This window comes from Ornithodoros turicata, chromosome 1, assembly GCF_037126465.1.
Source record: "Ornithodoros turicata isolate Travis chromosome 1, ASM3712646v1, whole genome shotgun sequence".
Classification (NCBI taxonomy): Eukaryota; Metazoa; Arthropoda; class Arachnida; order Ixodida; family Argasidae; genus Ornithodoros; species Ornithodoros turicata.
In genome coordinates this window covers 42098897-42115427 of record NC_088201.1, presented here as the reverse complement: position 1 = coordinate 42115427, position 16531 = coordinate 42098897, and the positions used below count along the sequence as shown (strand labels likewise).

The window sequence follows — 16531 nt, the reverse complement described above, 5'->3', positions numbered from 1 at the left end:
CTTTTCACTTCGTTGGAAGATAAACTTGAATATGCAAAAATCGAGCACGATTTTGCTTCGTTTATGCGTAACATACGAGAGGTAGAAAGCAAACTCTAATCGCAAAGTTATGTAGCCTATTTGATGTTGAACTTCGACTTAGCAATTCGAGAACACATGTAATCCCGAGACATCCTCACATTGACGTGCAACGTAATATTCATCTACTCGAGGATGGCTACCTGCATTTTCCGCTGTCGAGCACAGCCAAGGGGAAAGTACCAATAATTCCACTTTCTTACCTAAACATTCATACAGTCTCTGTAAGTAGCTAAGCGGCTGCCATTCTTATCAAGAGATCATAAAGTGACAGACGCGCAGTCGTAGTATCGTATCTTATCACTTGAATAACCTTTGCAAATAAAAAAAAGCCTTGAAAGAAAAGTTATAACTGTAGATTATGCTAAGAAATTCAAAAATGACCCCCGCACTACTCAACTCTGTAGCAGCTAAACATGAAATTATCTAAAGACTAAACGATGTTTTTAAAGCTACAGGCTATCTCTATCTGTCACAAACCATTGAAGAAGTAGTCCAACGTTTCGTTGTTTCTAAGCTATAGCACTAGAATATAATCTTGCAGTAAATGAATTATTTTAGTAAAATTATACTCTCTGTATAAAAATACTGTGTAAAGCATTGTTTATTTTTCATATGACTGAAATGAGTGGTATCTCTGGATAGGTTTTAGTGCAGTAGTACGCGCTATACGACCTTTCTCCTTTCTGCTTCACTCTTACCACCCCTGATTGATGACGATCACGGAAAAGAAGGCGGAGCCCCGAAAGTGTCGCGGGATGTAAGCGTGTTGTAAGGTCTGAAGCATCGGTCACCATGGCAATGTTTGTTGACATGAATTATCCTAGGTGTTCTCCTCGATTAGTAATAGAAGCTCGAAAAATGCAGAAAATAAGCTTCAAGCGATAGCTGCGAACTGTGGGAGTAGCTCGAGAGGTAAGCAGGCTTGTACTAGGCCTAATGCTTTTCTTCCAGCCCCTTTTTAGTCTTGTTTGGCAAAACTTCTTGAGCAAACTATTTACCTCTTTCTCTGCATACTACACACTATTTGTTTCTGTTTCACGAGTGATCCGCTGATACTGTTGAGAGGTAAACGATTGCTATAGTTAGTTGTCGAGGGTCCACTGCCCTAATTTCAAAGTTCATGGAGGTGAGATGTGGCGATTACTTCATTAGCATCGGTTATAACAGGATATTCAAGATGGGGAAGTTGAAGCAATATACATTTGGTTGCATAATAGTACGATTTGTCATTGTTAACGTGTGTGGAAGACTTGCAGCTAATGCAGTTCGAGGTGTTGATGTTAGCTCTCGCGACGCGCTTTGTGAACATCCCAGCCGAATTAACAAAGTCTGCATTGGTATACTTGTTGCAGGAACCGCAGTTATGGCCACAGATACAAGTGACATAGCCAAGCAAGGGTATGTCAGGATACGGAGTCGGAACATCGGTGTAAGTAATTATGATATTGCCATATCGCTACTACTGTAGTTCAATCTTTTGTTCATGCAGAACTTGGGACATTGCATGAGATTTGATGGCGTTAATGCACCGTTTTTGTTTTCACTGTCGTTTTGCATGGCTTGATTGCAGAATTATGGCCAGCTCAAAGCTTCCTTCTGAAGGAAGTCCAAAAGCCTTTGCAAGGAATTCGGGCTTCCTTTAAGAAAACAACAAAATGACTAACTGAGTGTGTGTGTGGACGAGCGTAGTTAGTTAACAAGTGTAGTGTGCAAAGATAGTCAATGAAATGCACTGCAATTGGATTCACACTTTTCTTCAGCACATAAGCTAAAGGTTTTTCTGCACCAGAAATTGTATCTAGCTGCTGATCTGCTCATTGGTTGAGCACAAGAGAAGGGTGTGCATCTGTTTATACCAGATGTATCAACCCTGTAGAAGGCATCAAGCTATATCATGTGTTTAACGGAAGTCCCCCAGCTGAATAATTCAGAAACGGCTGACGCTACCGCAGAACATTCTTTCTCGTAAACATCCTTGACACAAGAGAACTGATGTTCTGAGGCTGGAACACATAGAAAGGCCAAATACATACAAAGCCTCAAGTGCCTAAGAAATTAATGATGAAAGATGGAAGTTACTGAAAAGGTTCGCCGGCTGTAGGACTCGAACCCACATCTTCTGGATTACCGATCCAGGGCTCTACCAATTGAGCTAAGCTAACACACCTCCCGAGCGACTTCCAAGGGCACATCATCTGAAGGGACAAATCAACCACTCTCTCTCACTCATCCCTCTTTCACTCTTACATTTTTCTCACTCATACACACAATCATATGACGGGAACGGCGCAAGCGGCAACTATTGAACATGAGAGAACTGGTGTTCTGAGGCTGGAACACAACATCAGTTCTCTCATGTTCAACAGTTGCCGCTTGCATCGTTCCCGTCGTATGAGTGAGAAAAATGTAAGAGTGAAAGGGGGGGGATGAGTGAGAGAGGGTGGTTGATTTGTCCCTTCAGATGACGCGCCCTTGGAAGTCGCTCGGGAGGTGTGTTAGCTTAGCTCAATTGGTAGAGCCCTGGACCGGTAATCCAGAAGGTGTGGGTTCGAGTCCTACAGATGGCTAACGTTTTCAGTGACTTCCATTTTTCATCCTTGACACATCAGCCAAGAGCTGAGCAGTGAGCGGCTCATTTGCATACACTGATTAATTAAATCAAAATTCTAACTTTGAGCAACGCTTTAAAAAGAACTCCAAGTGCTGTAATGACTGTTACTGGGACGGGACAAAGTGGAGACGCAGGACAAACACACGGGACGAGTGCTAACCGTCAAATGTTCATTTCCAGGAGGAACCAGAAACAGAAAAACGAACAAGGAAAAGGGAGCCAAGGAGGAGACATTCATAGAAGTATTGTCGAGGAATCCCACCCCACCCCTAAAAAAAAATTTTTTTTTTCAACGATTCTTCTATGAATGCCTCCTCCTTGGCCCCCTTTCCCTTATTGGTTTTTCCATATCTGGTACTTCTGGAAATAAACAGTTGACAGCGCTCATCCTGTGTGTTTGTCTTGCGTCTCCACTTTGTCCTGTCCCAGTAACAGTCATTACAGCGCTTGGAATTATTTTGATCTAACTTTTAAATTTTACTTAGGGCTCTGCTGGCACATCTCCCGTGGCGATCTGGACCTTCAGCTAGAAATATTTAAGAAAAAAGAACCTTGACACTTAGTGAATTTTTTAGTAATTAATTGGTTTACATTTTCTTATTTCTTGCATGTAGCAATGTTCCAATGTGCTCTTTCACTCAGCTGTCCAGCTGCCACTTCCATGTTCATTCACCTGTTTCACACAAAAGAGTGACCGAAGATAAGGAACCGCCACAAGAGATGCTGCGGTATTCCTTCTCTACCTGACTGCTACACAGTGCTTGCAGCTGTCATTTGGTAGACAAGCTAGCATGTTTTTATGGTAATGGTGATAAATGCACTGGGAGCGCTCTGTGCCACTTAGGAAGAGAAGGAATACCAAAGTGTTCCTTGCTGCTGTTCCTCATTTTCCATCGCATCCCTGTGTGAAGTAAGCGATAAGTGGATGAACATGCAATTCAAAGCCGGATAGCTGAGCAGAACAGCGCATTGCTGCGCTACTTCACATGAGAAATATGTAAACCGAAACTAATGAATTAATTTTTTTTAAAACTCTAATTGTTGCCATGGTTTTTTTCTGGAATATTCTTCACAGAAGACCATACAGTACAGGTGCAGAGACCGTTCCAAGTAAAATTTAAACGTCAAGATTTTTATTTAATAAATGTATGGGAATTGAGCCACCCACTTGTCAGTTTTTCTCCGATGTCTCTAGGATGTTTTCCAAAAAGAAAGTTATTTGGTAGTGCCGGCTGTTTCCCATTTACTCAGCCGGGGGATTTTCGTGAAACACCGTACACCATGTCGACCATACACATTGCATGTGAGGTACCTCTTGATTTACTTCACTGTGAACTTCTGAGTGCTGTGTGGGGACATTTTTAATGGTGGATAGTTAAAAATCCCTCTGGTACATGGAGGTAGGAAACACAAGGAGCGGCTCTTCCCTACAGACTAGCGTAGCTACCCTCTAGCGGTCACTCGAGTCAAAATCGCCATTATGTCCTGTACACCACGTGATCCTCTCTAAAGTTTCGGTTTAGCAAGGCTTTGTTTCTCACATTGCTTTCCGTCTGTTTTTGCTTTTCGAAAGCCATTTATTGTAAAAATGTGAGCATCATCGTAGAAACGACGTATAGTAATGCGTTCCTGTCCCTGGTGTGGAACTCCGGAGGCGCCATGATCGGAGAGACCGGAAACGACCACCGAACTTCCGCTAAATTATAGCACTAGCGCCGCATTGCAAGTGTGAACCGTCCGATAACAGTGTGCGCTGTTTTTGCATGCTGTTTTGTAGTGCTATATTAGCACTCAGCTATACAGGGTGTCCCACAAAACGTGTCATGGAATTATAATAAAAAACTACACCACCTAGAGTCATGCGGTCAATGGCATTTGTTCTTACTGGGTTTTTGCCACCTCCTCATGTGAATGTCGTGTAACGTAAGTTTAATTATGTAAATTTTTGCGAGATTAAGTCGGAAATTTGCCTAGTAAAGGTCACTTTTTTACCCCACCAATGTGAAGTGCGTGTCTAATTTAGTCAAATTAATGATAATTGACAGGGATATTCAGGAGCTATCCCATCGGAAAAAATAGCCGAACATCATGCTCTACGGAGGTCGCACCGAATAGCGCACGATGAATTTTTCAGCGCAATCTTTGTCAGTCCGACGAAAGGAGGTTGGAAACCCAGCTCCCCTCGACATCGCAGAAAGAGATAAAACAGGCACGGCTTATCGCGTCCGACTTTCGCTGGGATAATGCTTTCCGTCTCCCAATTTTAGGAACTGTTACTTTTTCTGCTATCACTCTGTGGGCTGGCTTCGGAACCTTCTTTCGTCGCACTGATAGCGATTGCGCTCAAAAAGTCATCGCGCGTTATGGTCCGGTGCTCCGAAAAGCAGGATATTCGGCTATTTTTTCCGATGGGATAGCTCGTGAATATCACTGTGAATTATCATGAATTTGAGTGAATTCGGCACGCTCTTCATATTGGTGGGGTAAAAAAGTGACCTTTACTTGGGAAATTTCCGAGTTCAGTTCGCAAATATTTACATAATTTAACCTGGAGTACATGACATTCACATTAGGAGGTGGCAAAAACCTAATAAGAACAAATGCCGTTGACCGCATGATTCTAGGTGGTGTAGTTTTTTAATTATAATTCAATGACACGTTTTGTGGGACACCCTGTATATCGGAACAGGCCTTGGGACTGGTCTTCTAATAGGAAAGTAAATATCCGAACGTACTGAAATAAAAGTGGAAGCACACGTTCAACATAATACTGCCGTCTGAACTGTGACACAACTACAGCTCGTTTCGTCTGCTTTGGTGGCGCCGTGCTGTCTGGAGGGTCACGTGGTAGGCACGAGCACCTCAGAATGTAATGCGAAGGCGGCTACGCTCATTCCGATGGAAAACTATCGGAGGGGTCGCTCCTGTGTTTCCTTCCTGCATGCTTTGGTAGCCCGACTCCCGGAGTCGAGTTGACGCTGCCCTGACCGAGTGGTGGGTAGGTGCGCCACAAGTCTGTTGCAGAGTAGCAGAAAGCAGGCCAGGCTCAGATGTGGAGATGACAACATTTATTACATGTTCAACTCCAATTCAAAAATTCCAAACAAAGCGACACTTTCGCTAATATACATATCATATTTCTTCAACGTGACACAATGTCTCACACAGTTCAAAAATACATACAATGCCGTGAGAAAGCGAACGCTCACAGCAAAAGTTTGGCAGTTCCCTGGGCACAAACAAAGACGACCGTCTTAAATGATTCCTGGAGTTTGGAATCTGTTGACTCACAGACGTCTTTAGATTTGTGGAAGGTGTTGACCAGTAGGAGATTACTTGTCTCGAAGTATAGTTATAACGCGTGGAAGTCTATATAGGTCAGACCGGTCAATGTGTAAGTGAAAGACAGAAATCACAACAGCGTATCTGTCAACTGAAACAAACACCAGGCGACCTCGTAACCCACCACATAAGGTGTGCTCCCCTTTGATGATCTGAAGGACCTACCTCCGGCACTCGCTGACTTTTTGTCAAATGCCCTCCTTCAGATTAAAACAGTCGGGGGCAGCTGGAATGTTGTTGTTGGACATCAGAGTATGAAGGCCTTCTCGCAGCAAATCGTGTCCACATTCCTAAAGAAGAGGGCTTTCCCCTCTTTAGCAACCTGCTCTGATTCACTTCCTTAAACATGTTGGCTTTTTTACGAAATAATAAATTCTTGCTTGTTGGCACTTAGCGTGTGTGCATTTTCTGCGTCCTTTTATTGTGTTACGCAGTGTCGAACACCCTTCAATCAGTTCCAAAAGGAGCCAACTTGGTGCATTGTTCTGTAGAGTTTTCATAACACCTTTGGACATTTTGTGGAATAAAAAAAGTAGCCTCCTACTTCACATTGTATTGAAAATCAATATCCCATACAGATATTTACTATGGACTAACATGACTGAACTATTTGAGGAGAGTGTTATGATTTATAGAGAGGGCAGACTGTTTTGGATTGCCTCTACATCAAGTGCAACTGATACAGTGCGGGTCCTTACCCTCGACATTGAAGATTTTGTAGATGACACTCATTTTATTTTTCCTGGCGTCTTTTTTCCTGTGCAGTAGATACGCTTCGATAAAAGCGCCATCCAATATGGCCTTCAGAAAAAACAACGCCATTGTATAGTGGTATCTGTGGCATGAAAACAGAACTTGTCAGGTGCAAATTTTATTGTATAGACTGAGATTGCATTGCCTCATTTGAGGCAGAGACGATTTTCAGACAGGACTATCAAAGCTGGTCGAACACAATTGCAAGTGGTTTTAATGTTCCTGTTACATTTATACGTATGTGGTATGCATGTAGGTATGGCAGCGGCGTTGGATAGTACTGCGTAAGGCGACAAATGCAGGACCCTGTCGCCTTGAGAAGTACTTGGAAGAGAAACATGCACGCCAGCACACAGGACAGAAAGTGGCACCCTTGACGTCTGCCACTAGCATCAGCCGTCTGCCATCTAGCACCAAGAAGCATGCCTTCTCTATCTGCTTCCATGATGGCTCAGTCAAATCTATTGCTTGTGACTCTGGTTAGTCTGATCATCTTTTATTTCTTGCTCAGTAGGGAAGTAGTATTAGTGTGTTCAGTAGTACTGCATATTAAAAGCTCATTAAAAACAAGTAAAGAACTCTTTACTGTAAAGAGTAACAGAGAAAGTAAAGAGTACTGTAAAGAGTACAAGTAAAAAACACTTTTAATGAAAATGTATAAAGAGGCCTATGTTTTAACTACTAGGACTATAATCATAGGTGTGGTAACAATGTTTCCCTGAATACTGAATGGGAATAGTCATCATTGATAAATGACACACAAACAGCTTGCCAGGATACCATAAGGCATCCTGGTCTTTGGCTCACGTGTTGATTTTTTTAGCGTCGTTTTGCTCTTGGCAAGAAAACATAAGGCACCACTGATGAATAACAAGAACTGTGCCATCTTGTTCACCATGTGCATTTTGTATTTAGAAGTCAAAGTGGTTGTCCCCATTTGGCTATCAAATTTTGAATACTATGAGAGAATGATAAAAGAGCAATTGTATGTTTGAAGATTTGTAGGTTTGAGTAACGTATGGTGTCGCCAAGCATCTTGTTGGGCCTAAATAACTGAAGTTCAGGAAGCTCACGATATGATATATTTCCAGTAATTGAATGGTTCAAATTTTAAACCATTCAATTACTGGAAATTTTTAAACTTTAAAAATTATTCACTGTGTGCAGTCAGAGCTTACATTAAGTGGCCAATGTTGAAAAGCGCAACTTATGGAATTCTGCAGTGGATGAATAGTTGACTCTGTTTACTCGTTTTTTGTGGAAGAGGGCATTTTGTTAGCTGGATATGGTGATGTAGAGCAACACAAGTCATGCATTTTCAAATGATGTACTATGCTCACTCCATTATGTACATGGCCTCATGCTAGTAGGTTCCTGTGTTGTAAGGAGACAGTAAGAAGTTCGCAGCTCTTGTAGTGAGCTAGTTGGTAGTTGTAGAGGTGGTAAGTATGAACATGTGACGAATGAGCACTGCACTGATTTTGTAAGTTATGTGTATTACTTTCAACCACACCTAGTGAACTAATAGAGGAGTTGTAGCACCACAGCAGCATACTACTACAATATTTCAGCACAAAACAGCTAGTATTTTATTAAGGCACCTTAGAAATCTAGAAAATTGCATGTTGATGGAGGATTTTGGAGCTGTGTGCAGGATTTTGTCACTGCATTTACTATCATCACTGCTGTAATCTGTTATAATGATTCTTATGAGCAACCAGCAATGCTCTGGTGCTCAAATATGCAAATGGCACCACTTCCTTAACTTTCTGAATGTGCCTCTTTGCAGTCTGTGGAAGCTGTACTGTAAATCCTATCTTTAGGAGATATGCACTGTGTTCAATTGAAGCCTCACCATTTGTGGTGCAGATTGGAAGAGGAGTAGCCTATGCCCACTAACTGCCATTAGCTGCCTTCATTCCCACAAGAATGGATTCAGCTGGTGACATGCCACATATTACCAACTTCCGAAAACTAGTGTGTGTGTCGTTCTGCAGTAATGGTGTAGGTCTTCAGGACTTTCCCGGCCTGCTAATGTTCTTAGAGTAGGCACATGGTAGTAAAATACTTTGTTAGGAGTAAATGAGTTTGTACAGACATGCACACATGAATCCAAAATGCTTCATTACGTTAATATTCAGCCACACTACGCAACAAAGCTACGACGCACACATAGCTGTTGAGGAAGCATTAAAGGGGTTGAGAAACCACATGCAACCTACTAAATATATGGCTCCGTTTCATACGTTGTAGTCCATGGATTCGACACGTAAAGTCCCACATTCCTCATTTGGACTTTTTTTTAGCTGTTGGGGTTTTTAAAACTGCAATTTTATCGAGCCACCGCTGACGGTGGCGCCGAACACAGCCGAGTGGTGTCGGCAGAGAGACGGGAAGTGATGTTTTAGCTGTGCGCGCTTGCCCGAAGCACCCGAAGGTCACCATAACGAAGGCTGTTCTCCGGTGGTCGGCTCCCTTTACAACTGCCTGCATCGTAATGGGAACAGAAAAGTACGCATTTCCTTTCTCCACTCTGAAACGTCACTCCAAAAATGGGCGAGGAGGTGAAGAGTTAGAGCGACGGAGGAGCTCGTTTAGCGTGCGACCTACGGAGTGCAATAGCTTCGTAACGCGGGATCGCAGAAACAAAGCATCTTGATGTGCATGTTCAGCAGACATAAATCTATATTATTTCTTCAAAACTTTGGGAATGGTTTCACAACCCCCTTTAACTCATTAGCAAGCGGAGCTCAGGATCATGTAGCATAATTAGACCCTGAAGTTTTCGGGTTTTATATTTTTCCAAATTCGGGGGGTAGAAATCGGGTCATTAAATTGATGTATAAAATTCATGCAAATTCGGGCAGAAAAATTACCATCAGACTGAGTTCGGGGAGAAATCGGGCATTATTGTAGAATAAACGTTCACTGTACCATTTATCCAGAGTGTCAGAAGTAAGGGGCAGTCGCATATTTTGTGAGAAACTAGTATGTCAATGCCTTGAGGTGCCTAGCCTAGGTGCAGTTTTGCAGGTAGAAATCGGGTGTAACCCTAGATAGGTGAACCTCAATTCGGGGTGCAAATTCGGGGGAAAATCGGGTTTAACCCTAAAACATCAGGGTCTAAGCATAATCCAGGAACAGACTGTGAGAAGACCAACTTATTTGAATTTTTCAGACTTAGAAGCAGACACATGGGTAAAATTCATGGTTCAAGAGTGCTTAGAGCCCCAACCTGGTCTCTCAGCTGGGGAACCAGATATCCTTAGTCCAGGAATACAAAAGGAACTGCAAGGTAGGCATATGTTTTTCTGGTTAGACAAATGCCACGTTTTCCCCTTTGCATCTGTAATTTCTTCTTCAGGTACGATTATTTGTCCATTGTGTAAAATTTCAGAGCAATTCCATGTGTACCTGGTTCCCAGTCCAAAGTTGGACGTGTTTGGCGAGTGCCTACTTCAAGTGACACAAGAGCACATATATTTGTGGGACCTTCTCAGTCCCCGAACACGACTGGCTGCCTGGCCTCTGACAGCTCTTCGGCGGTATGGGAGCGACCCTTCAAAGTTCACATTTGAAGCAGGAAGGCAAGTGCTGTTCCTGTGGTTTGTGTACAGGGCTTTGAACAAGTTGAATGGCACGAAAAGCAAAATGAGAATGATGACATTGTGTCTGCCAAAGTGACTGTGTAATAGAGCATTCAGACTTCTCTTTTTCTGCAGTTTTGGCCATTACAATCTTGCGCTACATTAAAATTTTGAACAAGTATAAGAATGGTGTCAGAAGAGGGAGAATGCACATTGTCAGATGCATAAAAAATCTTTTAATCACTTCTAGGCATTGTGCAACAGGGGAAGGCATGTTTGTTTTCCACACCTTGGAAGGTGAGAAAATTTACAACAAGGTTCACCAAGCTACCTTAGCAATTGCAGATGCACACCACCGGACTCGTCTGCATCCTTTACCCCAGGTGAGATCACCATATCTGCTTCACAACATCACTACTATATGGTAGTCGCAGATTGAGACGCATCCCATCACATCTAATCCCCATTTATCACCACAGATGCAGTCGCCAAGTGCACCATACTGCAACTCCACAAGTCCTCTGCAGCAGTTCAGCTCCTCAGAGACTCTATCAGAACACGAACCCCTTGCGGATGCAATAGATGTGCCAACAACGTCGCGTTCCTTTGATAACATCTTATCACCGCGGGTGATGTCAGGTGGCAGAGGACGAATGACCACTCGATGTAGCCTACGTTCCCACCTTCTGCAATTTCACCAACAACATTGACAGTTAGTTTTGCCACAAGAATTGGTAAAAAGACATTCATAGATGGATTGCAGAAAGAACACCAGGGTTGTGACGAGCCCATAAACTAGTTTATTAATTTGATATCACAGATGCTGAATGTGTTGTATTTGGGTGATTGGCATCTTGTCAGATTGTGTTCCTGTGGATCCTGTTCAATTTCTATTGCTCTTTTCGAATGCTTTTTCTCTTATCTAGGTTTTGTAATGTTTGAAATGTGCTGTGTGATCTTCAATTTAATGTTGAGTATGACAGAATGCTCCCCATATGAATAAGTCTTGTTTTGTCATTTTGTCATCTACTTTTGAAAAACATAGAGTTTGCTGTGCAGTGTAAAACACAGATTTTATACCGTGCTGTTACTTGTACAAAGCTATGCATTAGCAAAGTGGAGGTACTAACCTGCACATGACAGAAACAAACTAAAATTCCACATCTTTATTTTAAAATGTACTGTCTTCTATAGTGTTTCGTATTAGTGTATCACAATGAATATCACATGTGGCTGGTGACTGCGGTTGTTTCTTCATCCATCTGCTCTCTTTGTGCGCATCGCGGAAATTTTTAGTTTTTCTGTTGTTTGGATCACTTTGTATTGCACAGCTATTACTCCCATCAGAGACATTGTTATACAATTTGTGCCACAATTATTCATTGTTATATAGTTATAGGTTGTGCAAGCTACAAAAGTGACAAAGCACATAATTTTTGCTTCGATTTTGCTACTTGTGATTTGATGTGTGTGCTGACTACACTTCTGTGCAAACATGTGAGCAAATGTGTTGAATGCGTTGCAATGTGTTGACAAATGTCATGACAAATGTGATGACAATGTGTGGACAAAAAGTAGGGTGGTATAAATATTGGATTGTGTATGAGCTATTCAAGTGTTGTGATTTTAGATAGCCAAGGCAAGAGCGTGTGAACTCAACATGTGTGTTTCTAAGCTTTTCATGGTTTTGCTAAGTGCTTGCACTTATTTTACATACCACTGGATACCTAGCAGTATAATTTGTTATAAATTGGCAGGATACTGACAGACTTTTTTTTCTTGTTTAGTATATTTGGTAACTTGTTTTGCTGGGGCATTTGGGTAATCTCTGAATTTATACTGATTAACATTAGCACACATAACCTTCAGGAATTGATATGAATACTATAACTTGCGTGCTGCTGTATAAATATGATGTAACATTTTTGTGTTTCAATTTTATTGTATGGTAAATGGGGGAAGAGTGTCATCATATTTACAGAGTTGTTTACTGATTTCTCAGCTTGCAAGACTGGATGGTGTATCAACCAGCCCCCATCAAATTGCTGCAAGTACACCAAGCCAGAATAGCTTTTCCCAAAGAATGATTTGTTTGTTCAGCAATGTTGGGAATTTCCATAAACATGTGCAACCTACTCATCTCGTGCTACCAGTGTTGCAATGCATCAGCTTTTTATCATGTTAACTTGCGTTTATTACAGCATAGATGCAACAAGCAAGCCTGCGACAGGCTAGTTCTTGTAGGTTTACATAGTAGCAAGAGTGGGGCAATGAATGTACCATCCTGTCTTGTAAACACTGAAATCAGTGGAACTATCTTCATGCCATTCTGCCATGCCATCATCTTATGTTTATCACCCAAGTATTGTTCATTAAATAATTACATTTTACAAGAGCTCTCCTCTCATTCTGAAAGTCAAAGCAAAGTTAAGGCATAGCACACTGGAACTGTAATCCTTTAAGCATCTTTGAACCACAGCTGATCCTAAACATATGTAATGCTGCTTTTGGTTTGTACTGTACTTAGTTGACGCAGTCAAAGTAAGTGTAAAACTACAGTCCCTTGACCCAGGCGAGGTAAAAGGACACATGTTTAATCTTAAACAGAAAAATGCAAAGAATTATTAAGGCTTGTGCATGATCATGATCTTCCTTATGTGATGTCAGTGCCAATGGCTACACACTTGAAAGTATTTTACACCTTTGTTTGCATGACTTATGGTGACCTTACTTCTCATGGAAACAATGAAGCTCAGGCTAGCACACAATGACGACAACAAATCACTACACAAAGCCTCCAACACCTAATAACATGGAAATATGGCAGTCAAAAGGGTCAGACAGCTGCCAATCATGTGTGGCACAGCTACCTATCTACCGACCAAAAGAAGCCTAGTGACTTTTTTTGAACTAACAGGACACAGATTTGCCACTCACACTTTTTCCTACAATGAGTCAAGCAGCACCTGGTGAACATGTATCCAAGTTGAAGCTAGCAGACATTTCGACAAACACAACAGTTATGCCATGTCCTAGCAGCCACATGTACAAAGCAGATCTGGTCTGATGGGGGAGGGGATGAGACCCATATCTGCTGTTTTTACGGCTGTTTTGGCATTTCTGGCAGGTGCTTTGTGGGGTGGTCTGAGAGTCTAGCCACCGTACTACTTCCTCTGAAACCTATTGGAATTGCTTTCAGACATGTTTCACGAGGCACGCATCCCCCAGATGGGTCTGTGGACGGCGTAAACGCCACAGGTCACGTCATCAAAATCTGTATCCTCCTCGGTCCGCGAATGACAGGAGATCTGAGGATGGGGCAGTATTTTTTTACTGGTTTTGTCTTCTTTTGACCAGATGTTTTACAGTTCTAACACCTAAAGCAGAAGGGATTCGATGAACCGCGTAATAATAAAAAGGAATTTGTGTATGGCCCCTCAAGAAGCAGGAAAAAATAGGGAAAATGGGTTTTGTTCTGGCACTACCTGGGAATGTGACATTACTGCACAGCAGCTCAGGTTTTGCATATGCATATGTCACTTTGTTCTGTATATAGCTCTCAGTGTGTGCCAGGCTTGAGAGCTGACAGTTGTCTTTTTTTCTCTTCGCTCGAGTGAAAAGACAGTGCAATTTTCACTCCTTCTTTTCCACAAAGTGGATATTTTATAATTTCTGCAACACTGCAACCCTGCTCCTATGCGAAGGCGTTGACAGCAAATCTGTGTTGTTATTAATGCAAATTGTTCGCCTTGTTGGTAAGACACATATCTGCACTCCAATTTCTCTGGATCAGTGTTGTACTGTGTCGCGAAACAATGGTGATCTTCATTTCTATTTCGTTGATGCAACAGTTTCCTGCATTTTGAGACAAAATGTACCACAAGGTACAGATACGCCTTTCCGTTAAACCCCCATTTTTCTCAACTATACAAGGTACAAAGAAATTAGAACTTTCGTTCACGGAGCCTCATAAGTGTGGTTGCAGATGCAGACGGACTTGTCCACTCTCATTCATCTTCCTGTGTGAATCCTCGGCGGGACCGTGGGCTCCTTGGTCCACGTGACGAGAGCGACGACAGCTGCTTGGTCCCCAAACGGGGCGCATTGCTGGCATCTTCTGTGTGGTGGGGTGATGTAGGGAGGAAGGTGCGTTCACCCTGCTCCAGAGGGCATCTTCTTCTTTTCATCACCTTCAGGTTCAGGCGATGCGATAAATGCACCCTCGTCCTCTCGCCCTCCCGGACGTAACACTGGTCACACGCATAGGTCGGCATTTTCCTAAGAATTCATTCAACATCACATCATGGTCAGTTTTCTGCAAAGCCCATCACATCACATCACCGTCATAAACCATCACATCAAGAGCCCGTAACTCAACCTCAGAATTCATCACTTCGCAACCCATCATTCAACTTCAACTTCAGAATTCATCACATCATAACCCATCATCGACTTCCCCCAACTTCAGAAACCATCACCGACTTCAAAGCCCATCATCAGAATTCAACTTCAGATCCCATTGCGGTTTTGAAGTTGAATTCCTATGATGGGTTCTGAAGTCGGTGATGGGGTTTTTAAGTTGAATTCCTATGATGGGTGCTGAAGTCGGTGATGGGGTTTTGAAGTTGAACTCCAACAAAGGCCAACGTGGGGTGTGCCCGGCTGCAGGATTACGACGCTAGCGTCCTGCTCGCCTGTGTTTGCGTGGGTTTCCTGGTAGTGGCGGCAAAAGCGTAAGCGAACGAGGGGTATGCTGTTTGGAGGGTGCGGTCAGCCTGCACTCGGTTGGACTTGGAAGCAGAGTTTACCAATGAAGGCGGAAAGCGAGGGATGCCACCTTTGACCTCCGCTGTCGCATGTGAACGGCGGAAGGTGTGTTGCTTGCGCGGTAGGGTTGTTGCACAATGTTGCGCCCGTTGTTGACAGATAAGTGAGCGCAAAGCACATTGCACGTTCATGTGGCTTCGTACGATATCCTTGCCTGCCGGCACATTGAACGTTCATGTGACTTCGTATGACCGCCATGTCTGCCGGTACATGCACGTTCATGTGGCTTCGTACGTCTGGCTTTTTCGCCGTGCCATTTTTCTTTTTTTAATTCCGTGTTAGTGTCGCGAAGCAACTGTGGCTATGAGCAGCGTACAGACGTGAACAATGGAGAGAGGACAGCAGGAATGAGTGGGGGACAGGGGGGGGTTAGTGTGCGTCCTGGGCCGACTTCAAGGGGAACTGTGCCGACATTCGTCTGGAAAGTCTTCGGAAAACCCAGGGAAAACCTCAGACAGCACAGCCGGCGACAGGATTCGGACCCGTGTCACCTCCCAGTCTCGGCGTGGAAAGCGATCATCTTCACCACTATGCCACGCAAGCTGGTGTGTGTGCCATTTTTCACTCGTGATGCGGGGATATTATAGCTTCGGCATCGTGGCCTGCCACTAAGTATTACATGAGTTCTTGTGACATGATGCTTACTGACACTGGAAATAACCGTCATGAACGAATTCAGTGACCTGTGATCACCTTCGCTGGACATATGTTTTTACTCTTAATTCTCTCGTGCAATACACCACTGCAGTGGTTTATCCGGAATCCTAAGCAGGGGGCGTGGTCATTGTTACAGCTACGGGATAACAGCTTTACACGTATAATTACCGACATGTCATTACAGCTGAAACAGCAAGCCCCCTTTTTTGCAGGGGGTGTCACCAAACTTTTTTCTTTGGGGTGGAGGTGTCACAGGGATGTAGGAGGGTCTGGATAAATCACTTACACCAAAAACTCAGAATCTGACACGAAACGCGAAGCGTTTGTGTTCGCTCGGTGCACTCCAATACATATTTGCCCTTCACTCTGCACGCGTTCGCACAAGTAACAGTCACGACACATGAACGTCAGACATCGACTAAACATTGTCGGCTTCAAAGCCTATTATGAGGACTTCGAAACCTACCCGTCATCTTCAACATCCATCGCGCAGACTTCAACTTCAAAACCCAACACACGGACTTCGACTTCCAAACCCACACACGCTGACTTCAACTTCAAATCCCATCATAGCCCTTCATTCAACTTCAACTTCACTTCACATCATGCCCTTCATTCAACATCACATCATTCTCTATGAGGTGATGGTGAATGAAGTCGCCGACCTCATACG

At 43.1% G+C, this 16531-nt stretch overlaps 2 protein-coding genes across 3 annotated transcripts in view; one reads left to right on the top strand and one right to left on the bottom strand.

Annotated features, from left to right (window-relative positions):
* LOC135378103 (RING finger and SPRY domain-containing protein 1-like) overlaps window positions 1-446 on the bottom strand; it is a 32698-nt gene extending 32252 nt beyond the window's left edge. The window contains exon 1 of the mRNA XM_064610976.1: window positions 282-446. The gene's annotated coding sequence lies outside the window, so the exon portion shown is untranslated. The remainder of the gene's footprint in view (window positions 1-281) is intronic.
* A 366-nt stretch (window positions 447-812) lies between these two features.
* LOC135378101 (docking protein 5-like) lies at window positions 813-12509 on the top strand. Of its 2 annotated transcripts, none has more exons than XM_064610973.1 (8): window positions 813-849; window positions 906-993; window positions 1434-1510; window positions 7044-7266; window positions 9966-10082; window positions 10185-10374; window positions 10625-10757; window positions 10854-12509. In XM_064610973.1, exons 3-8 carry the CDS (start codon window positions 1445-1447, stop codon window positions 11082-11084), a joined length of 960 nt encoding a protein of 319 aa, XP_064467043.1. In that variant the 5' UTR covers window positions 813-849; window positions 906-993; window positions 1434-1444; the 3' UTR covers window positions 11085-12509. The 2 variants fall into 2 exon arrangements, with proteins under 2 accessions (XP_064467043.1, XP_064467044.1); XM_064610974.1 differs by having other exon boundaries at window positions 820-838.
* The last annotated feature ends 4022 nt before the right edge of the window (window positions 12510-16531 follow it).

Coding starts and splice junctions, on each gene's coding strand:
- LOC135378101 (XM_064610973.1), top strand. CDS start 1,445: ATGGCCACAGATACAAGTGACATAGCCAAGCAAGGGTATGTCAGGATA. Junction 1,511..7,043: donor TACGGAGTCGGAACATCGGT/GTAAGTAATTAT, acceptor GTATGCATGTAG/GTATGGCAGCGGCGTTGGAT. Junction 10,758..10,853: donor GTCTGCATCCTTTACCCCAG/GTGAGATCACCA, acceptor TTATCACCACAG/ATGCAGTCGCCAAGTGCACC.